The sequence below is a fragment of the Leptonychotes weddellii genome, chromosome 11 (assembly GCF_054177405.1).
Source record: "Leptonychotes weddellii isolate Sample4059 chromosome 11, ASM5417740v2, whole genome shotgun sequence".
Taxonomy (NCBI): domain Eukaryota; kingdom Metazoa; phylum Chordata; class Mammalia; order Carnivora; family Phocidae; genus Leptonychotes; species Leptonychotes weddellii.
In genome coordinates this window covers 93940737-93964582 of record NC_138379.1, presented here as the reverse complement: position 1 = coordinate 93964582, position 23846 = coordinate 93940737, and the positions used below count along the sequence as shown (strand labels likewise).

General features: G+C 40.2%; 1 protein-coding gene across 1 annotated transcript in view; it reads left to right on the top strand.

The window, feature by feature from the left end:
• Positions 1-23846, top strand: part of DYNC2H1 (dynein cytoplasmic 2 heavy chain 1) — a 260672-nt gene that overhangs the window by 85469 nt on the left and 151357 nt on the right. The window contains exons 53-61 of the mRNA XM_081797372.1: positions 3990-4074; positions 6019-6173; positions 7534-7671; positions 12737-12850; positions 13376-13536; positions 14617-14740; positions 15539-15660; positions 17627-17713; positions 20438-20697. Coding sequence (XP_081653498.1) covers positions 3990-4074; positions 6019-6173; positions 7534-7671; positions 12737-12850; positions 13376-13536; positions 14617-14740; positions 15539-15660; positions 17627-17713; positions 20438-20697 — 1246 coding nt within the window. The remainder of the gene's footprint in view (positions 1-3989; positions 4075-6018; positions 6174-7533; positions 7672-12736; positions 12851-13375; positions 13537-14616; positions 14741-15538; positions 15661-17626; positions 17714-20437; positions 20698-23846) is intronic.

Here is a 23846-nt window from a genome sequence, read left to right as displayed (position 1 = left end):
GTGTAGAACTTCATGTTCTTAAGGACTACAGAGGTACTTATTGTACTTTTAAAATTTTATTCATTTCGTTAGCTAGCCTGTGATAAAAACATCGTAGCAATAATTTTAGCCATTTTCTTAAATTAAAAAAAATTAAATCTTTTAAAGAATATCTATCATTGTGGTGCTAAGTGTTGGGAGGGGGATGTGTTTGAAGTGTGAACTCATTGAACCATCTTAAGTGGAAGCCTCTGCCATTGCTTTGTTTGATAAATAATACTTTTCAGGATTATTTCTTTGAATAATATTTATATTCTCGATCATTCATTTCTTCGTTTTTGCGTAAAGAAGTACAGACTATTGCCTATCGTGAGTCAGAGGGAGGACTGTAATTTGAGATGAGAGATAAGGTTTTACAGATGAGATGATAGGTTAGTTAGATTTCAGCAGGTAGATAAAGGACAGGAAAATTATTCCAGTCTTAAGAGGCCACACGAACGAGAGGCTTCATTAAGAAGTAATTATCGGGTCTCTAATATGTGCCACTGTTCTATCTGTTGGGGTTATAGCAGAGAAAAAGCATATGGAAGTCCTTGCCCTCATGGGGTTTACGAGGTTTTGGGGGGTCGCTGGGGGAACGTCTCCTTCAGGGAGATCCTGAGCCCACAGCGTGCCTGGTGATTCTGAGGGTCAGCCGGAAGCCCAGTCAGCTGTTAGAGTGATTCAGAGGGAGAGTAGTTGGAGATGAGGTCAGGGAAGTAAGAGGACAGCAGTTAGGATGGGGCTTTGTGAGCCATTCTAAGGAGTTTAGCTTTTCCTGGAAACAGGTGAGGGAGCCTTTGGAGGCTTTTGACACACCGTTGTAATGTTTTAATGGGGTTACTTTGGCTTCCGGGTTGGGAATAGACTCTCAAAGGCAAGGGTAGAATTAGTTACAAAGCTGTTGCAGTAATCCGGTGAGAGAGAAGGATGGTGTGCATTAGGGATGGAGGAGGAGAGGCGGTGGGAAGTGGTTGGATTCTGAATACGTTTTACTGTAGAAATAACCGAATTTGCTGACAGATTGTACTAAGATGTAAAAGGAGGTGAGGATGCAAGGATACTGCCAAGGATGTTGGCTTGAGTCCCTGGAAGGATGGAGTACGGAGAACAGGAAAACTGAGAAGAGCGTTTTGAGAGGAGGATATGAGGCTTGCAGTTTTAGATGTGTTCTTTACGAGACGTCAGACCTCCAGGCTGCAGGACGGAGAAGGCATCTGGGTATAGGAGTCTGGAGTTCAGGGGAAAGAAGGGTCAGGCATCCAGGATAAAACACTGGGAATTGTCAGAGTATGGGTGGTATTTACAGCTCTGAGAATGAATGATGCCACCAAGGAATGAGCGTTGACTACAAGGTGGAGAGAGTCAAGGACTGAAGTCTTGGGCTCTTGTTCAGCATGAAGAGGTTGACGTGAAGACGAGGGATCCGCAAAGGATACAGAGAAGGGGCTGCTGTGGGGAAGCGGGGGAGAAACCAGCAGAGTGTGAAGATGAGCAGAAGGCTGCGTTTCAGGGCAGTGGTGCGCACAGGTGGATGGGGCCTGGGGGCTGACTGTCGGCTCCGGCAGCAGGGAGCTCACTGTGAGGTTAAGAAAGCAGTTTCAGTTAGCGGCCGCCAACTGGAATGTGCTCCAGAAACAGTGAGAAGGAGATTGGAGAGAGTGAGTGTGGTCACCTCTTGTGAGGGATTTTGTTGTAAAGAGACATGGATCAGTAGGAAGGAAGTAGGTAAAAATAATACTTGTTTTTTTAAAACTTGTAAGGTGGGACATACTATTGCATGTTCGTATGCCGTCGGGAATGCGAACAAGGAAGTAAGAACGTGTGAAAGGCAGGGGAACATTGTGCAGCCGTGTCGTGGCCTGGCGCACAAGTGAGAGGACTAGGGACTGGCCCCTGCAGCGGAGAGAGCAGGGCGCAGGGGCCCAGCTCCAGGTGAGTGGGCCGGTGTGGTATCAGGGCGTGGTGCACAGGCTTCTGATGGTTTCTCTTTTCTCAGTGAGCGACAGCAAGGTGATGAGTTGAGAGAAGAGCCGAGGGGAGAGTTTGTGGGGCCCTGAAGGGATGCAAGAAGATACGCAGAACAGTTTGGACGAGTGAAAGAGGGGGAGGCTGAGGAGAAGGGGGTACGAGGGCTGGGTGGCATAGGGCTGGCGTGCGCTAGCGACCAGAGAGTTGAGCGGAGGCCAGTCAGCGTGGGCGCTCACTTGCACTTGGCCGGCATTGGGGCTTTGTGACTCGAGAACAGCCGAGTGAGTGAGGGCCGAGGGAGTTGCGAGCTCGAGATAGGAAGACGGTGAACGACAGTGTGGCGATTTTCAAATTCATACATCGCAGGTCTTAGTGGGGCATGAGGTTTATTGGCCTTACGGAGGGAATGAGCTGGGGCTGGCTGGGATATTTGCAAGTGAGATGATGGAATGATTTCAGTTCTTGTTAGTGACACGGTCTCAGGGTCTGACCATTGGCGGTGGGGCGTGATTAGCTGAGGAAAAGGTGGTGGAGAAGACACCAGAAGGACAGGAGTTGAAGGAATTGAGAGGTGAAGGTATTAATAGGAATTAATAGAGTTAATATGCCATTTTTATCTCCGAGGGAGAAAATGGAGGTAGAGGGGAGTGTGGGCCAATCCAGCCAGGAACACTTTGCAGATGGAGGGTGTTGTTTGGGGCTGGAGCATTGTTTTGTCACCCAGCTTTATTGAGATACAAACTGATAAATAAAAGTTGTATATATTTAATGTGTACGGTGTGATGTTCTGATATATGTATATCTTGTGCGATGTTTACACAATCAAGCTAATTCACAGAAGGGATAGGCTATTTTTTTTTTTTTTAAGATTTTATTGATTTATTTGAGAGAGAGAGAATGAGAGAGCGCACATGAGAGGGGGGAGGGTCAGAGGGAGAAGCAGACTCGTTGCCGAGCAGGGAGCCCGATGCGGGACTCGATCCAGGGACTCCAGGATCATGACCTGAGCCGAAGGCAGTCACTTAACCAACTGAGCCACCCAGGCACCCAGGGATAGACTATTTTAAAGAAAGCAAGTTTCCTAAGAAAAAAAATTCAGTTTATTTGAAAGGATAAATTTGAAATACTCTCCCAAAGGCTCCAGGGTTTTGGCAGAAATCAGTGAAGATGTTTGAGGAAAAAACAGTACTCTCTGGTCACGAACCATGGCACTTTCAAATTCTTCGTCGGTAAAGGGGTCTTTTATGTGACATTGTTTTTAGTCTGGGAGATTCAGAAAGTGAGGCTTTGACCCACATACCTGGACTCCTTGGGCTTCCTGTTGCAAAAATGTCCGCGTTCTGCTACTTTAATTTTCTTCCTGGGTGGGAAACTAAGAGTATTTTACTTCTGTTTTTTTTTGTATATTTTAAATGAGTACTCTTATTATATTATCATACTTTCCATTATAATAATGGGATCTGTTTATGAAACTTGATCTTACTTGTGATAGTGGCAGAATTCTATTGGTAGCTCAACAACAGTTTTTAAGATTATCAATTATGAAACTTAATTACCAATTGTGGAGTTCTTTTCATTTACGTTTAGTTCCTTCTTATTCAGGAGACCTCAGAATCCTTACTATCCCTCTATGCCCTGATGCCAAATAAAGCTTTTTATTTTTCTTATTGTATGATTTTAAATGGCATTTGTGATTATTTTCTAATTCAATCCAAACTGTGAGCTCCTTCATTTCATATGGTCTAATCATTTTTCAAGTGAGGTATTGTCAGTAATTTGCAATCAATTAATGGTTGATGTGTGTCAAAAATCTTGTCTAGGAAATATTCTAGAATATTAGAATTCTAAAAATTCTGAAGATGGATATATTCATTATTTCTCTTACTCTAGTAAGAAACCTAGTAGAAAAGTGTTCTTTTTATTTTTAACCTTTGATACTGGATTTATTTAAACTTTTTCCTATTGAGTTGAGGTTTGAAGAAATGCTCTTCCTGTTTTAGATACCTGAAATGTTATTCAGTGAAACAGATGGCGAAGAAAAATACAGCGACAAAAAAAGGAAAGAAGAAAAGAAAAAAAACTCAGGTAGTATTTTGATGAAATTGACTTTGTAAAATAATTGCCATTTTTTTGGTGTCATAGATTCGTTAAAGATTCACAGTGATTGTGAATTTGAATAATGATAAACTAGCATAAAGGCTTTTTTTTGTTTTTAAAGATTTATTTATTTGTTAGAGAGAGAGAGAGAGGGAGGGGCAGAGGGAGAGGGAGAGAGAATCCCAAGCAGACTCTGCACTGAGTGTGGAGCCTGATGCGGGGCTCGATCCCAGGACCCTGAGATCACGACCCGAGCTGAAACCAAGAGTCGGACGCTTTTAACTGACTGTGCCACCCAGGTGTCTCCTAACAAAGATTTCTTTTGATGAAAACTAAACTAAAGCTCTCTGTATTTATAAACTCGTGTTTATGTCATTTTCTGCAGGACCTAACTCATTATCTATTGTTTACATTTAAGAAGTTAAACAATTATATTCTTGACCTGGATGATCGGATGTTCTACTTACATTGTCTGGGGTCTTTGGCTAGAAGGCTAAGCTTCTCTATTAGTTTTCACTTTTCACTTCGCTAGGTCACAGCGTGCAACTCACACATGAAAACGTTTTAGGGTGTTGTTTGAGTGTGGACACAATATTTTCTTAATTATACTTTCATTATTTTTTCCAATTCCAAATTAATTTTGAATGTGGTCTTTTTTTTTTTAGTATCATAGCGCATTCATTAATTTATTTATCTTACCATCTAGTCACCAAATAGTTATTGAACTTGTTTTACCTTAGGTACTGGGCTGGATACTAGAGATGACTTAGGAGCTCCTACCGTACTAAAGAATAGCAAGAATTATGTTCTATATAAACATAAACTCTGATACAGTGAGATAAATGATGGTAGGAGTTGATATGAAGAGCCTTTGAAAGTGAGACAGCTTACTAGCAGATGTTGCAGCAAATGGACATGGGCAGATGGGCAGTTTGGAGAAGAGTGACTAGCATGGAAAAAGCTCCAAGAAATAAACGAGCTATTTTACTGGATCTGTGAGCAGCCCAACGGCTGAGACATGGACGTGTGAGCAGTAGAGTACTAGGTGAAGAGAAGGCAGGCGGCTTCAGTAATGACAAGCCTCCCGTGTCGTGCTAAGGAATTTGGATTCTGACACTTGGGTGATCTGCGGTCGTGGAGCGATTTCAGCAGAGACGTAACCAGAGTCTTGCTGTAGAAACAGAAGTGTCTGGGTCCATCCTTTTCCTCAATTACTGGAAACTAGGGGGGTGTAAGGAGAAGGACTGAAGGCGATCAGAGCCCTGTGGAAGGCCACTGCAGTAATCCAAGAGGAAGGAATGGACTTGGGGGCATCAGGGGGCACTCTAAGGGGACCCCTTAGAGGAAGGAGGACGCAAGGACATTTCTTGGGGTTCTGGCTTAGAACAGTGATGAGAAGTTGACTTTACTGACCGAGGTAGAGAATATGAAAGAACATAGATTGAGGTGATGAGAGGAAGATAACATGTTTAGTAATGGATGTGTTGCATCCTGTGTGAACTGACTTGTCATTTTTTGGCTTTTGAGGTCCTGTTTCGCCGTGTGTCAAATGACAGTGGACCTGTGTTTCTTGGTTTGGTATCTCTTTTCCATTCAAGGAGCCTTTATTGTGTTTGCTTCTAGATTACAAGTTCTGTAGTTCCAACTAATTTATATGCTATGACAACCTGTAGATTTCTCTCTCTTACAGCAATAAAAGTGTTCAGAGCAAATATGTCACAGTGGACAGATAGAGACCACTGAAATTAAGTAATTCAAAGTCATAAGGAACGTGGGAGCTGCGAATAGATGTACCTTTATGCAGAGATGATACCTCGTAGTTATAGTTCTGTAGGTGGAAATATCTGGTATGAAATAAATGTAGTTAAGATGATTTTCTCTAATTCGCAATAGATCATATATATGTTAAATCATTTTGTTTTCTCTTTCTAGTTGATCCTGATTTTCTAAAATCATTTTTATTAATCCATGACTCTTGTAAAGCATATGGTGCTACCCCAAGCCGATACATGACCTTTTTACGCGTGTATTCTTCCATCAGTAGCAGCAAGAAAAACGAACTACTAAAAAGACAAAGTCATTTGCAGGTACAGTATTGGTAATCTCAAATTCTTTTACTGATCTGTGGGGTACAAGGATTTATGTATATTATAATCCATTGCCTGTGGCATGTATTTGGTATGAATGAGTACGGTATTACAGGCCTTAAAACAATCTCACCTACCCGTATTGCTCATAGGTTTACTAACGGTTTTGTAATTTTTATTTAGATTCAGTAATTGTTCTTTTTCTCCACTGGATGGTATTTATGTGCTTTTTTGATAGTTTATGGTGATATTTAAAAGTTTCTTTAAAATCAAAGTGTATTTAGAAATTCAGAAATGTCTATTATTAATTGAAGCATAATATCTGAGATCAAGCTTTATAATAACCTTTAAAATTAAAATTATACCTTATAAAATAATACTTTTATCTATGTCAGTACATTCTCCACAGTTGTCTTTCTCCATTTCTGTAGTTACAGAGCTTCAACTTCAATGTGGCATTAAAATGCCAGCCTCGGAAGCTGTCGGAGGGCATTTCCTCTCCAAAGTCGTAGTGTCTCTCTGTTAGTGTCATAAGTAGGATCCACCCTAATCATTGACAAAGTTATCTTTACCCCTCTTTCATTCAGAGCAAGCCACTAACTATACTTGCTTTGGGAAGGTCATTTTCTTGATTTAGTTGTCTGGGGTGCTTTGGGTAAATTACATAGACTTGTTGACCTGCAACTTAATTGGGTCAGTTAGATAAAGAACCAGCATGATGCTGTCCTCTCTGTTGGGTGCTCAGTAAATACTGGTTATATTGCTTTTTGCCACTACTGTCTCCCGAAATCTTCTCATTTGTTAGGTGACAAAAACCCAACTCATATTATAGGAGAGGGGGAGTATTTTCGTGTTCATTCCTTGGATTACTCACGGGTAGTGGGATGGGGTGCAGTAATGGCCAGCGCAGGGTCAGACGTCCACCCAAGAGTAGGCCTTGAGTCCTTTTACGTAGTCAGGGAGACTGAGAAGTGGAAAAGCTTTGCCGAGTTTTTCCTCGCTTTCTGTTTTCTCTCCCACAGACTTCAGTGGGTAAAAATCCTGGTCTTGAAGCTCCCAAGTATGTGTTGATCTGTTCGGCTTTACTGTGACACTTTAAAGTCTGTTTTTCTTTTATGTCTCTGTGGAGTCTTGTACCACACCTTAATCGGTACATGGTGGAATAAGTCATTATAATTAGCAGTAAGGAGCTACCCAAGTCCACTTGCAAGTGTTTGATGTGTACACACTTAGGTTTTTCCTTGACTCTTTCTTAAAGATACCCCATTGTATATATATCCCACATCTTCTTTATCCGTTCATCAGGATAAAGAGTATAAAATTCCTTTTTTTTTAATGTTGGTTAATTTTATTGATACAGGCTGGTGTGTCTAAACTGAATGAAGCTAAAGCTCTTGTGGACGAGCTGAACAGAAAAGCTGGAGAACAAAGTGTGTTACTTAAAACTAAGCAAGACGAAGCAGATGCTGCTCTGCAAGAGATCACAGTGTCAATGCAGGTAACGCTTTGAGGGAGCACGAAAATGCAGACTGTAGGGAGACCACATCTGCCTGATTATTACTGTGAAAACTTACATTTTTACTTACGTGGATTTAAAAAATACTGCTTGTCTGTGCTGAGTCAGGCTGATGGTATTAAGTACTTGAGCTTTTGTGGAAAAGCATAGTATTTTCCCATGTTATTTTAAAATCATAGCTATATTCTTCTCAATTCACCATATCCTAATATATCTAAACCCTGTAAATATATAACATTTTACGTTGGTATAGATTTGTCTGTAAGCGATTTTATTTGTTTACCCTCTGCTAGTTAAGTTGAGATTTCCTTTTATTTTTTAAAAAATTATCTCCTTCAGGCTCCAAGGGTTTTTTTCTCCTGCCTTTAATATTCTCAAGATTTACAAAATAAGTCTTTATTCATTTTACTTGTACTTTCATGATACTTTAATATTTTGATTCTATCCACTTTTTGCCATTGCCTTGCCTTAGTCGAACCTTTCAGAGGAGACGTCTTTGACGTTCTTGTCCGCGCAGGCGCTGTGTCCGCGTGCCCTCCCAGGCTGCTCTGTGCTGACCCCCGCGACATCCATCTCCCTCGTCCTTCAGCCCTACTCTCTCATCTGAGCTTCAGACTCAAATCCCCAATAATCTGCTAGACGTGTCTTCTGAGACGTCTCTGAGCTTTATGGCTGGGTCACATTCCAGTGTGTATGTGTATTCTATCCCACATCTTCTTTATCGGTGCACACTTGGGCTGCTTCCATAATTTGGCGATTGTAGATAATGCTGCTGTACACATTGGGGTGCATGTGCCCCTTTGAATTAGTGTTTTTATATCCTTTGGGTAAATACCCAGTAATGCAATTCCTGGGTCGTATGGTAGCTCTGTTTTCAACTTTTTGAGGCACCTCCACACTGTTTTCCAGAGTGGCTGCACCAGCTTGCATTCCCACCAACAGCGTAGGAGGGTTCCCCTTTCTCCGCATCCTCGCCGACACCTGTTGTTTCTTGTGTTGTTGACAACATAGCTAATTGTTCAAGACAGAACTTATAAATTATATTAGACATATGTTCTCTCAGTCCCTACCTTTCATGAATCACTAAGTTCTGTAAGTTTATCTTCTTGATTATATCTCATATATGTTTGTCCATCTCCATGTTGGTGACTATTAACCTTACTGCAAGTCTAATGCCTCTTTTAATTAAAGTTAACTTCAATATTTAATAGACTAATGTATAAATCTCAATAAAAGGAAGTGGCACAAAAACTCATAAAATAATAAGGTTGGAAGAATTATGATTTAAAGACTTACTACTGAGGGATGCCTGGGTGGCTCATTTGGTTGAGCGTCTGCCTTCGGCTCAGGTCATGATCTCAGGGTCCTTGGATCGAGCCCCGCATCGGGCTCCCTGCTCAGGGCGGAGTCTGCTTCTTCCTCTCCCTCTGCCTGTCGCTCCCCCTGCTCACGCTCTCTCTCTTGCTTGCTCTCTAAGTAAATAAATAAAATATTAAAAAAAAAAAAAAAAAGACTATTGAGCTATAGTGATCCAGGCAGTGTGATACTGGTGTAGTGATAATCAGACAGATCATTGGAACACTATGAAGTTCAGAAATAAACTAAAACTTGAATTGATTTTATACAAAATGCCAATTAAATGGGGAAAGGATGGTCTTTTTAAAAAATGGTATTTAAATATCCATGTAGAGAAAAATAAACAAGACCTTTACCTTAAACTTGTATAAAAATTAACTGAATATGGGTCCTAGATCTAAATGTACAGCATAAAATTATAAAACTTTGGAAGAAAACAGGAGAAAATGATGTTGGGTGAGGCAAAGATTTTTTAGATGTGATACCAAAATAGAAGAAGAAGAAAAATGGATGAAATTGGACCCTATCGAAATTAAAAACTTCTCCTTTGTGAAATAAGTTCTGAAGAAAATTAAAAAGCAAGTCACAGACTGGGAGAAATTATTTACAAAACATAAATCTGATAAATGACTTGTATCCAGAATATATAGAAACCATTAGAACACAATAATAAAACTAAAAGTCTAATTTAAAAATGAGCAAAAGATTTGAAGATGTTGTGTTGTGTCAACAACACAAGAAACAACAGGTGTTGGCGAGGATGCGGAGAAAGGGGAACCCTCCTACACTGCATGGTAGAAGACATAGGAAGGGCCAGTAAACACACAGAGAGATGCTCAGCATGGTCAGTCATCAAGAAATGTAATCCCCTTGTTTCCAGACATTTTCTTCCAACTTCTGTTGTCGTGACCGAAACACTCCCAAGTTCTGTTAAGTTCTGATCCTTTGCAGGTGATCTTTTTCTTTTTTCCTCTCTTGAGACTTTGTGGAAGTCATTGTTCTGAAGGTGACATGATCTGCCTTGGCTTAGGTTTCCTTTCATTCACTGTGTTGGACACCGTGTGGATTCTGCCCCAGGACACTTCTCTCCGCAGTCCAGGGAAGTGTCCTTACTGCGTGTGGCCATACTCCCCTCCCTCCATGTCTCTGTCTTCCCTTCCTGGATGCTTGTTACTTGGACTGTGGACTTCCCTGACTGCTTCTCTGATTCTCTTATGTTTTCTCACCTTTTTCCTTCTCTTTTTGCTCTACTTCCTTTAAAAATTCTTCATTTTCTATTTCACCTCTTGAGCTTTTCATTCCTGCTCTGATGTTATCTCTCAGGAGATGCTTCCTTTTGGCAGCGTCCCTTTTTTTTTTTTTTTTTTAAAGATTTTATTTATTTATTTGACAGAGAGAGAGAGAGATAGCAAGGGCAGGAACACAAGCAGGGGGAGTGGGAGAGGGAGAAGCAGGCTTCCCGCCAAGCAGGGAGCCCGATGCGGGGCTCGATCCCAGGACGCTGGGATCATGACCTGAGCCGAAGGCAGACGCTTAACGACTGAGCCACCCAGGCGCCCCTGCAGCGTCCCTTTTTATTGGTCTCTTTCATTGTTGCCTCATCTCTCCTTAGCCCTCGGAGGGTACTTTATGAAATCTTCTATTTCCCACTCTATTTTCTTATGTACTTTTTCATACTTGATTGTTTTATTCTTATTCACAAAAGAAGCTTTCTTTGGGAGTTTGGTCGTCTTCATTGGAAATCTGAGTGTGGGTAGGGTTCTTAAGGACTGTGAGCTTCACAGGAGGATTATCTAGACTGACTTGAATGACATAATCAAGATTTCCCCTGATATGCCAAAATAATTCCATTGGCATTTGGGAAACTTTCAAAAGCAGTAACGTTTCCAGATACATAATGGTTATGTACACATTCAGTGTTTCCAGGATAATTTTATTGAGTACCTGACCTGGTAAGTAGTGTAATAGAAAATCAAATGTAATTTTCATACTATAAAACTTTAGCATCACTTTTTCCTCAAGGTATTTTGGAAACAAATTACTATAAAGATTTATGTAAAGCAGACAGCCATTTTTATTATTAAAAAATACCTGTCACCTCCTTACCTTTGAAGAGTAATTTGAAATATGAAACAAGTGAAGGCTGTGTGAAGGATAATGCTGTTGATGAAAGGAGACCATTGAGCAGTGCGTGTGCCCACGTGCCCTCAGACTGGCGAGCTGCAGTTGTACTCGGACGGCTGTGCTCCCTGTGGTCGGCCCCCCGCAGAAGGGTTTTCTATGACGGTAGCTAGCTGTCTTGCCTAGCTGAGACACAGAAGAGTCGCTGGGTATCTTGTATGCTAGTAATTTTGCTTAACTCTAAGTAGACATTTCTGTTCATTATTTTATAACAAAGTATAGTCTGGAGAGAGAGCTAAATATCAAACTGTGTGAACTTGCAAAGCTTGCAGTTCCAGGTCTGTGACTTGAGAAAAGTACAGATTAAATACTGTAAAATCCTGGAGTAGGGCTCACTTCCAGGTGGCAGAACAACACGCGTGCTGGGCCTTGGAGGATGTTTGCGTGTGTGATGGAACACCATGTGAGTTCCCTTCTGAGGAGCCCACGGTTCCAGTTGCACTGACATGTAAGGGAGTTCAGGGTGGGACTGTGGAGGAGTTGGCCGGTGCCCTGAGTCTCAGCTTCGGCTCCAGATTGGAGCCACCTGGTGCGTCTTTAGATCTTTCTGCGCCCTGCCTGCACCCAGATGAAGTATTTCGATGTACTTGGCAACAGAGCACCAGGTATTTGTTCTTAAGCTCCCTGGGTGATCAGAATGTGGTTGAGAACCGCTTATGTAAGGACTCTTGAAAGATTTCTTGACAAATTTCCTCCTTCCATATGTGGGATCCTTGATACTTGCATGCATGAACAGAGAGTTCACGTGTTATTAGTATATAATTTACTGTTCTTTGAATCTGTACTGATTTTTGTTGATTTATTTACCATCATATTGTATCATGATCTCAGTTTTTGTCTGAAGTGTAGAAACACAAACTTCTAATACACTGTAGTCTCTAAGAGTTGTTAGTCTTTACTGTTAGAATTATAGAAGACTTTAGGGCGCCTGGGTGGCTCAGTTGGTTAAGCGACTGCCTTCGGCTCAGGTCATGATCCTGGAGTCCCGGGATCGAGTCCCGCATCGGGCTCTCTGCTCAGCAGGGAGTCTGCTTCTCCCTCTGACCCTTCCCCCTCTCATGTGCTCTCTCTCTCCTCTCATCCTCTCTCTCAAATAAATAAATAAAATCTTTAAAAAAAAAAAATTATAGAAGACTTTAGTTTGTTCATTTATGAGATGAGCATAGTAGTACCAACCTCTCTGAATTATTTATTCCAAGTGTTAAATGTATATTATGATAATTTTCTAAGTTTTGCAATTCTGAGTTGCTTGGTTTTTATATAATAAGCATTTATTGCTTTGCTATTTGGAAACATTAAAGCAAATAAAGCATAGAAACTTCCTGATAGTAAATACGTAGTAAATTATAACATTCATTTCCCAGGCATCTTAGAAACTTTCATGTCAGTTAACATTAGGAAAACATTTAATAGAAGATGTTATTTTAAAATAATTTATATTTTTGATATCATGCTTTAAAATATCAAGTGCATGAAAATTAATTGGAATACCATTTAAATATTCCTCTAGGATGCTAGTGAGCAAAAGACAGAACTTGAAAGACTGAAGCACAAAATAGCAGAAGAAGTTGTTAAAATTGAAGAAAGAAAAAACAAAATTGACGATGAATTAAAGGAGGTGCAGGTAGGCTACAGCAGAGCGTCGTCTGACTCCCGGCTGTGTCTGGGAGTTCTAGCAGTATTAGCAAGCATGGGTTCCAACTGAATGGTCTTCATGGAAGAGACACAGGAAGCAAGGTCGGCCGGGAGAAGGGAGGTCATCAGAAACCATCCGCGTTCCTGTGAGCCATGTTGTTTGAGTGTCGAGGAGAAAAATGTGTTGTAGGGAAATTAAGTCAAACTCTCAGGCTCTTTTTTGGCTCCTCACTAGGTTATTAGCCAGCTAGTCATAGAATATAAGGAGCCTCTTGAAAATGGCAAATTGTCTCAAAACAAATGGGATTTTTTCTAAATTAGACTCTTGCAGTTATGGTGGTAAGAATTTGAAGATTTTGTATTTTGTGTGTTTCAAAGCATTTTGATAATTTGAAGAGAAAGGATATTAATAACGAGTTATTTTTAATAAAATGACAAATATTCAGTAACTTCTAGAGTTAGTGATTTTTACATATATATTTTTTGAAAGTAAAAATGCTCTTTGTCTTTTTAGCCTCTAGTCAATGAAGCTAAACTAGCAGTTGGAAACATTAAGCCAGAATCTCTTTCAGAAATTCGCTCACTGCGTATGCCACCTGATGTCATCAGAGATATTCTTGAGGGCGTTTTAAGGTTGATGGGTATCTTTGATACATCTTGGGTGAGCATGAAAAGGTAAGTTTTTGAATTTGTGAAAAATGTTATTATTTCACCGGTGCAGTACACATTGATTGATTGATTGATTGATTTAGATTTTATTTTTAAGTAATCTCTACAACCAGCATGGGGCTTGAACCCACAACCCCACGATCAAGAGTCACATGCTGTACTGACTGAGCCAGCCAGGCGCCTCTCTTTCATATTTTTAAATACTTCTTACATTGTTTTTCAAACTGTGCTTCATTAATTACCTAGTTACACATTTTGCTGTAATATTTCAAGATACTCTGTGTGATCCTATATCAAGATCTGTATTTTCCTTTCTCCATAACGTGTGATATAAGTATCCACAGAGGGAAAAAAAGAATGCCTAAAACCTTGAAGAACATCTCAATAAATGCCATCATTTATTTGGCCCGCCCACGGTATAGAGCATTGTGTTTCCTGTGATTTACTGATGAAGGAAATACTGTCGCTCTCCTCAGAGTCTTGCACTCTTGGTGGAGTCAGACAAGGGCCGAAGCAGCGAGGGCAGGAGCCCTGTAAATAATACAAGACACGCATCGGGAGAGAAAAGGCCGGGTGTTAACGAAACATGCAGCCGCGTGGCTTCAGCTTTCACGTTCTGGTGACGGTGTTGTGGTTTGTGCCCACACTCAGATCCACACTGGGACTGGGGGTCATGGTGGAGTCCTTTCCTATCCAGAGGTGGCAAGGGAGGTGCAGGTTGAGGAACACTTGGGAGTCCCTTTCTTAGAACGGAGTCAGGAAATTTTCTGACCTATCCTAGAACAGACGAGCACAGAGCAGTTCACAGAAAGGGATGTGGGTAGAATCCGAGGACTGTGAAGCGTGCCCTTCACCGCTGCACATTATCGACAGGAGGCGAGGAACTGCGGGGCCTCTCTCTGGAGTTCACCCTTGTGGTCTTTACAAAGTGACGGGCAGCACATGAGCAGCTGGGATACTTCAGGACCCTATGTTTTGTTAACTAGTGGATGAAAAGTACTGCATACACCATTTTGTTAAATCGATGTTATTGTCAGAAATGGCAAATTTTATTTAGCCTCATTTGAAGTAATGTTTTAATTTTAGTTTCCTTGCAAAAAGAGGTGTAAGAGAAGACATAGCAACTTTTGATGCACGAAATATTCCCAAGGAAATAAGAGAGAGCGTTGAAGAACTTCTTTATAAAAATAAGGGATCTTTTGATTCAAAGGTAATTTTTAACAGCTACGCCATCAATCCCCTTCCCATGCTCTGTAATATTCTGCTTGTTAAAACATGATGGCTTTTCATTGTCGATTATTTACACTGCCTAAAGACTAAGAGTAAACGATAATAGTGGGCCGTAGGGCTTGTGTGTCAGAAGCCTCGAGCGGCAGACAGGTGGGCGGGAATCAAGGTGGGTCTGGAGAGCACAGTCAGTGTCGTACGTGCAACATGTTTGCATCTTAGTATCAGTCTGTCATTTCTGAACTTCCCGCCTGCCTGGTCTGCCTTTCTTCCTTCCTGCATATTTGTCATATAATAACAGATACTTGCCTGAGGACACTTGTATCTCATTTCAGTGAACAGTTTAAATTCCATGATGCTGGGATTTTTTTTAGATCTCTTATACAGAATGTTTTGTGCATCATCTCTGATGTTGGTAACATGGTTTCAGGGTTGCTTTTATCCAATAAGGATGTGTCCCATGGACAGAAGAGAAGAACTGATGCCTGAACATCATTGTGGACAGATATATATTCATTATAAATGTAGCTGATGGAGTGTTTAGGTCAATAAAATATCATTTTATTAAATATTTATGTGCTTCCAAATATTTATTTGGAAGCAAAAGTTCAAGGTTATCTTAATGAAAATAACAATTCACACTATTGTTATTTAACTATCAACCAAAAACTTCATTTGGGGGGATAAATTATTAAATGCTTAAGCAAAATAGACCAGGATTACCTTTGCTTTTGTTTGAAGTGGAGTTAGGGTGCTGGCTAACTTGAGATGGATGTTTCAGAATGCGAAGCGGGCCAGCACGGCAGCCGCCCCTCTGGCTGCGTGGGTCAGAGCAAACGTCCAGTACTCCCACGTCCTGGAGCGCATTCAGCCTCTGGAAACTGAGCAAGCGGGATTAGAATCGTGAGTGAGATACCGAATATAAAGAAGTCTAACCTTTGTTTATTTGCACCAATTTAATGACTTAGTTATTGGGGTTTATCTAGGTTATATTTCTTGTTTATACCTAAAAAGGCAGCTGACAGCATTAAAACATATAACATGAGTCAGTTAAATAAAATTAAATTAAACAGATCAAAAGAAAATGCAGTTAAAAGAAGTTGGAGAGCAGAACCAACTCATTTTTTCCCCCCACCATTATTATGTTGTTGGAAGGATAAATTGGTAGAAGTTCTTTTACAAAGAGTTAAATTTTGTGAATGAGTAATATTAAGGTACAAAAAAGTAGGTTTTGGAAAGTTAGGGCTTTTAAATTTGTTTCCTCCTTCTAAGTTCTAGGAAATGTGTTGTATATATTTTATAACACATGGTCTGGGCAGGTAGGGGGACAGTTTAACATTTACTTTTAGTTGGTGGTTGTTCCTAAGTCAGCATTGGTTCTATGCGCAGGAGAGGCATGTTATGTTCTCGATTGATCTGTGTGTGACCTCATCTCTTCTTACCCTGGACAAGGAGACTGTTAGCTGCCTAAACTTCTTTTTCTCAATATACTTATGTGAAATTTTTGTGTTAATTTGCCACATATTTTTGTGTAATGAATAATATTAAATGTTTATATTATTTTGAGTATATAAGTATTTTCCACAGTTGAGACGTACCGTATCTTATGGGTATATTTCCTTTCTTGTACATCTTTTTGTTTTTTCTTAATATCAATAATTTCCTCATTTTTAAAATTGATTATTTTTTTTCTGTTGACATATCACATATTTATCCACAGCCTTAAAACAGACCCTAAACCATATTCAGAATCTCTGTGTTTTATGTATTCTTTCTTACTATTATCCCTCCTAGAGCCTTTTGTCCTCCTGTTCTAATGTGGGTCCGTCTTCCCCAGGCCTGCTGCTAACAGCTATTCTCTTCAGGCTTCTCTTCACCACGGTTCCGGCGACTATCTTCATCTCTTTCTCTTTTCTGATTGTATTCTTTTGTTTCGGGTCCTTCTCTTTCTTAATTTAGTCCTTCATTTTTCTAGAACACATCCTCCACATTAGAAAGGGTATATAGGATGAAAAATGTTTTGACATCTTGCCCGTCTAAAATTACCTGGGTTTACAATACTAGGTGAGAAGTAGTTTAAATCTCACAATTTTGAAGGCCTTATTCTATTGCAGTAGTTCTCGAAGTGGGATCCCCAAGCTAGCAGCATCAGCGTCCCCTGGGAACTTGGGAAGAGCCCCCATTTTTGAGCTCTGTCCACGCTTACTGAGTCAGAGATGCTGGGAGTGCCAGGGTGTGAGGCCTTGGAGTCTGTGTTTTGACAAATCCTTTAGTCAGTTTGTGCAAAGCACAGATTCGCAGCAGTGGGAGATGGTCATTTGACGGCAGTCTCTCAGATGTTGTGGGTAATTTTGCGGGGAGGAGGTAAGTCTAGTCTTCTCTAGAAGAATCTTCCTACTTTCTGCCTAGGGTATGGGTGGGGGTGGGTGAGGGTTCTAAGCTTGACCTTCAGGGATGTGTTAAGAGGATAGTCCATTCTCAGTGTGGGAAGGAATCTGAGGTTGATGGATTGATTATATCAACTATTGGAAAACTTTCTGTATTCAGCTCTGTTATCTTCAGAGGACCTGTTGTCCTCAGTTCCTGAGCATTGGGAATTCTTTGGCTTTTCTTCCTGCAGCCCCTCAACTTTTAGCATTTTGCATTCCATTATGTCACTTACCACCTTTCAAAATTTTATTAAAGTCACTCCAGTGCAGTCCTTTTCTCTTTCATTCTCTTTATCTTTGTGCATGAATATCTTTTTTTTTTTTTTTTTTAATTCCCTTGGTTTCATTTGGTAGGGCTTTAGAAGGGATAGAAGGGGTTGTTTCTGCTGTTGTTGGTATATAAAATAGAATAACTTTTATAAAATGGAATTATATTTTAGAAATTTGAAGAAAACTGAAGACAGAAAAAGGAAACTAGAGGAGCTTCTAAATTCTGTTGGCCAGAAAGTATCAGAACTCAAAGAGAAGTAAGTTAAGTTTAAAATGTATTTTGAAAAAAAAAAATGTATTTTGGATATTTGAAAACTAAGGTTTCAGTTTTGAAAATCTTATAATCATTATTTTCACTTTCTTTAGTGATTTATCACTCTAAAATAGGGAAGCATATGAAATAATATAGAAGGTATTCCTTTTTTAAACAGTGATTTTGGTAGGAACAAACACAGTTGAAGTCTCCCTTGTGGAGCTGTCCCTGTGTCTACTCCTGAGCCACGGGAGACTCGCGCAAGAGGGAGAGAATGTAGTAGGTTCATGCCCAAGGTCCTTACATTTGGCGTCTGCATTTCCGTGATATCCAGACTTGCTTCACGTGACCTGTTCTGTAATCTGCCTGAGGCGCAGGATCACATTAAGACTATTGTGTCCTTTTAGTTTTGTACTTTGAATGTTTAAAAACATACTCCTTTATGCAATATCGTACTTAAATTTCAGGACCATTTATGAATATTATTAATCATAAAACCTTTCCTTAACCTCTGGCTTCATGTGATTGCTGTAGAGTATAGGGTGGAAAATACTGGTGTGGGAATCATAGCAAATGTGGGACCATGTCCCTTTAAAAATCGTGAAAATTGGAAAGCTAGAGCATATGTGATTAAACACTGTGCTATGTTATCATTTGCTTCTAGTTTTGTAAGACTCCAGCTTTTCTAAATACATACTTTTTTTCAAGTGGTGTGTTCCATTTTCCATCTTTTTTTTATGGAAGAAATATAAATTACTGTACCAAGAAATAAATTCATCAGACTGAAAACTATTATTTTTTTCCCCATACAGGAAATAATGATCTTGTTTATATTTACATATATTTACTTATAGAGAAAAAAAAATGCCTCAAACCCATAAGTCCAGTCATTTCAATATTTCTGAATTTTTTTGTATGTTATAGATACAGGAAAGAAACGTCATCATTTTCTTCTAGATATAATTAGAGAAGCGTGAGGAAAGTATTTATTCCTTTCAGTGTCCTATGCTGAGAATTGGTGCTTACTGTTCAGCAAGTGCTCGGTATTTATTGGGTGGTTCACATATGGTGTACACGTGTGATCTGTCGTGCTGGGCACTTCACATACGTGTCAGTTTTAGTACTTCACGTAAACCCAGAGAGGTGGGTATTTTCATCCTGCACATTAGGAAGGTTTATTTTCCTACGTTGAACAGTTAGTAACTGACAAAGTTAGCACTAGACCATAGATTTGTCTCACTCTATAAAGTTCCTGTTCTTAATCACTGTGCCATACTGTCAATATTGTTTAAAAAAACCTTCAGAATTAACTTTGAATTTTAAGTAAAACAGAATGGCATTTTCCAGTTTAGAGTGATTATCAAGAATGAATCAATGCCGGTTAATAGCCATTTACTTGATTCTTAATTAAGGTTTAATTGACCCTAGATTGTGAGTGACAATCTTATTTTCTTATATATGTACAAAGAAAAAAGTAGTTGAAAAATAAATATGATCTATCAATATTTAAATTCTAACTTGACAGAATTGAGACATTTGCCATTTTAGTATAATTTATACAGAAACATTCAAGTTAACTTGATTCAGCAAATACTTACGGCAGAACCATGTACGTAGTATGAGTTGCTGAGGTGAGTAGGTGTGGTCTCTACTTCCAGGTCTCGAGCGGAGCTGATGACACGATGGGAGTTCTGTAGTCTGCACCATCCAGCGTGGTGGCCACCAGCCCTTGAAATGTGGGTAATGTAACTGAGGAATTGAATTTCAGATTTTGTTTACTTTTAGTTAATTTAAATTTAAATCGCCACTTGTGGCTGGTGGCTACCATACTGGAAAACTGAGTTCTACTCCCATGTGTAGGAGAAGGAATTGAGCGCTTAGAGAGGCAATAAGATGCACTGTAAATTGCATGGAACATAGTGTCAGATGCACCCATACGTGGGTGGATTTTAGATCCTCTACTGATTACTGGTGAAACCTGTAAGAAAATCTGTTTGGAACGTGAGAATCATAACACTTATTTTGAGCTGTTGTTTTGAGGATTACATGACATGATTTTTTGTTGCTGTTTATTGTTTTGTTTTTGATGCTTAGCACAATCCTGGGCGTTTTATAAGTACTTATGTATTTATTGAAGGACTAGGTAATCAGCTGGAATATTACTATTTTATTTAATAAAATAATTTGTACAAGTATTTTTTAAGGAAAATAATTTAAAAGGATGGTTATAAACTTGGGCAAGTGGGCACATAGGGAAAGAATATATGTAATGGGTTGGATATTTGAAGTGAGTTTTAAAATTTTCTTTACATTTTTGATAGGTAGATATTTGAAGGAGTTAGAGTGCTGGGGGGTGGGGTAAGAAAGGGGCTGGAAGGTATTCCAGGCATGTGGGACGTCCTGAAGAAGCAGGATATCCAGAAGAGGATAGCGTGTTTATCCTTCAGAGGTTGACATGGGAGGCTCGAATGAGGGAAAACTGAGGAGGCGGTGGGGGCGGGGGGGGGTCGAACCTCCCACAGGGCCCTGAACATCACAGGGAGGAGTTTGTGCTTGAGCAGCCCTGCCTTTCACATCTGCACCCTGCTGTGTCTGCTGCGTTCGTGCCATCCTGAACACAAATATTATCAGTATTACCATTAACATAGAGAAAAGCTCACTTACTAAGGCTCCTTCAGTCATCTCTCTTAAATCCCTTTGCCTTTAATTGATGTTGACGTTTTCACAGATTCCAGAGCAGGACGTCAGAAGCCGCCAAACTGGAAGCTGAAGTGAGCAGAGCGCAGGAGACAATCCAAGCCGCGGAGGTCCTGATCAGTCAGCTCAATAGAGAGCACAAGCGCTGGAATGCACAGGTTGGCTGGGGGCACCGGGGGCACGGCCGTCAGAGAGAGGCTTCCTTTAAAACACGGAAAATCAGCAGTGTACTGTATGTGTTAGAAAAAGAAAACAGGAGGGCAGTAGCCGTGCACTTTGAGCTGGCTGAGGGTCAGTGATGTAGACGTACAGGGCCATGATGTGAGTTCATCTTCAAGCAGAATGTTTCTGTATGTGTGCATTTGAGTGCAGCCTGTTCCTCCCGTAGTTGTGTAGGTTACCAGGGGGACAGCAGGAACGAAAATGACTCAAGGGAAAGTGTGGCACTCTCTAGAAATCCCATTGGACTAGGCCTTCTGGGACCACCAGCTTAGGATTTGACACTGTTGGCCGCTTACTCCTTCTAGAAATACTCTGTTATGTTGACTTTGTTAAAGTGCTGTCTCTTGTTTTGTTTTGTTTTGGTTGGTTGGTGGGTTTTTCTTGAACTAGTTCGATTCCCCCCTTCTTCCCCCCACCAGAGAGAAAGGCAGGCTCCCTGTGGAGCAGGGAGCCCGATGCAGGACTCGATCCCAGGACCCTGGGATCATGACCTGAGCTGAAGGCAGGCGCTTCACTGACTGAGCCACCCAGGAGCCCATCTCCTCTGATATGCTTTCACCAAGAACATTTTTTACTTAAAGCATACTTCAGAATACATTGTTCTAAAAGATCTATAAAAAACATTCCATCCAAGAAAAATAGAATACACAGTTTTTTAAGTATACACAGAAGAATCCCCTGGTTAAATCACATAAAAAGAGACATAACAAATATTACAAATTTAAGAAGACTGAAATTATACCAAGTATATCTTCCAACCACAGTGGTATGAAACTAAAGATCAACAATAAAAAAAGAGCTGGAAAATCTACAATGTAAATATTAAATATTTAATATATAAATATTAAACAGCATACTACTGCACAAGCAGTAGGCCAAATAAGAAATCAAACAGCAAATCAAAATATATCTCAAAGCAAAACCTGTGGGATACAGCAAAAGCATATGTTAGAGTGAAATTTATGCTATAAATGCTTGTATGAAGAAAAAAATTCCAAATAAAAAACTTAACATTATACAATCACAAGGAACTACAAAAAGAAAAAACTTAGCTGAAATTAGTACAGGAAAGAAATAACAAAGAAAAATCAGAAATAATGAAATAGTGACCAAAATAAACAATAATACAACGTTGGAAGTAACGACCAGTTTTTCCAAAAAAATAAACAAAATTGGCAGTGCTTTAACTACATTAAGAAAAAGAAGACTGAAAGTCAAAATGAGAAATGCGAGAGAAAACGGTACAACAGATAACCACAGAAATACGTAGTGTGATAACAGATTACTAAAAACAATTATATACCAACAAATCAGATAACTTAGGAAATGCACAAATTACCATGATTGAATCATGAATTGTGAATCCAAGAAATAGGAAATTTTCTTAGACCAATGAGAAGAATGAAAGGTGAATTAGGAATTGGAAATCTCCTAGCACAGAAAATCCCAAGACCACATGGTTACATTGGTGAATTCTACCAAACATATAAAGGAAATAATGTCAATCTCTATCAAAATCTTACAAATAATGGAATAGAGGGAACACATTCAGAATCATTCCATGAGGCCAGTATTACTCCGATACCAAAGCAGGACAAAAACAATACAAGAACAAAGAAGTCTGGTTTGTCTGATGTAAGTATTGCCAGTCTGACTTTGTTTTGATGTCCATTAGCATGAGAGGTGGTTCTCCATCCCCTCACTTTCAATCTGCTGGTGTCTTTAGTTCTAAAATGAGTCCCTTATAGGCAGCACATAGATGGGTCTTACTTTTTTATCCATTCTGATACCCTGTGTCTTTTGATTAGAGTGTTTAGTCCATTTACATTCAAAATAATTATTTACAGATATGTATTTACTGCAGTTTTATTACTTGTTTTGTCCTTGTTTCTGGAGATTTTCTCTGATCCTTTGTCTTTGTTACTTTTGGTCTCTCCTTTCCACTCACAGAGTCCCTTTTAATATTTCTTGTAGGGCTGATTTAGTGGTCATGAACTCCTTTAGTTTTTTTGTTTGGGAAACTTCATCTCTCCTTCTATTCTGAATGACAGCCTTGCTGGGTAGAGTATTCTTGGCTGCAGATTTTTCCCATTCAGCACGTTGAATAATACATCATGCCACTCCCTTCTGGCCCGCCAAGTGTCCGTGGGGAGATCTGCAGCTAGTCTTATGGGTCTTCCCTTGTAAGTTAAGGACTTCTTTTGTCTTGTTGCTTTTAAGACTCTTTGTCACTGTGGTTTGCAAATTTTCCTACAGTATGTCTTGGTGTTGGCCTGCTTTTGTTGATTTTGATGGGAATTCTCTGTGCCTTCTGGATCTGGATGTCCATTTCCTTCCCCAGATTAGGAAAGTTGTCTGCTATTATTTCCTTACATAAACCTTCTGCCCCCTTTCCTCTTCTCCTCCTGGGACTCCTGTCATACGAACGTTATGATGTTTGATGGAGTCGCTGAGTGTGTGTTCTCACGTTCCATAATTCTTCTTTCTCTTTTGTTCATTGTCATTATGTTCCATTATTTTGTCTTCTGGATCACTAATTCGTTCCTCTGCTTCTTCTAGCCTGCTGTTCTTTGCATCAATCCTGTTTCCATGATCAGTTAGTACATTCTTCATCTCTGACTGATTCTGTTTTATTCTCTTATCTCTGCGGTAAGGGCCTCCCTGAAGTCTTCCATTCATTTCTCAAGCCCAGCGAGTATCCTCACAATCGTTGCTTTAAATTCTCCAGGCATGTTACTTATATCAGTTTGGCTTAGATCTTTGCCTGTAGCTTTGCCCTTTTCTTTGATTTGGGAGAAATTCCTCTGTCTTGGCATCTTGCCTGTGTCTCTTCCTTCTCTCTGTGTTAGAAAAGCCTGTTATATGACCCGTCCTGAGAGTATGAAGAAGAGGTCTGCAGTGCCCAGGGCCTGGTGCTTCAGGGAGCGTCTCAGATGTGTGCTGCATGCACTCTGCTGCTGTGGTTTGGCCGCTCTGTCCTTCGGGCCAGTGGTCTGCAGGGGCCCTCCTTGCCCTCTGTGGACAGTGTTTGGTCCCTGGCCTGAATGTGGCGAGTTTTAATGAGGTGTGCGCTGGTCTGCTTGTGAAATGAGACCTGACACCAACTCCACCAGAACTGAGGCCTTGCAGAACTCCCTGGTTGGGAGACGTGGTGTGGGCAGGGGTTTCCGTTTGTCTTCTGGGGAGGGGCCTGCCGCTCTGGGCCTGAGCAAGCCTGC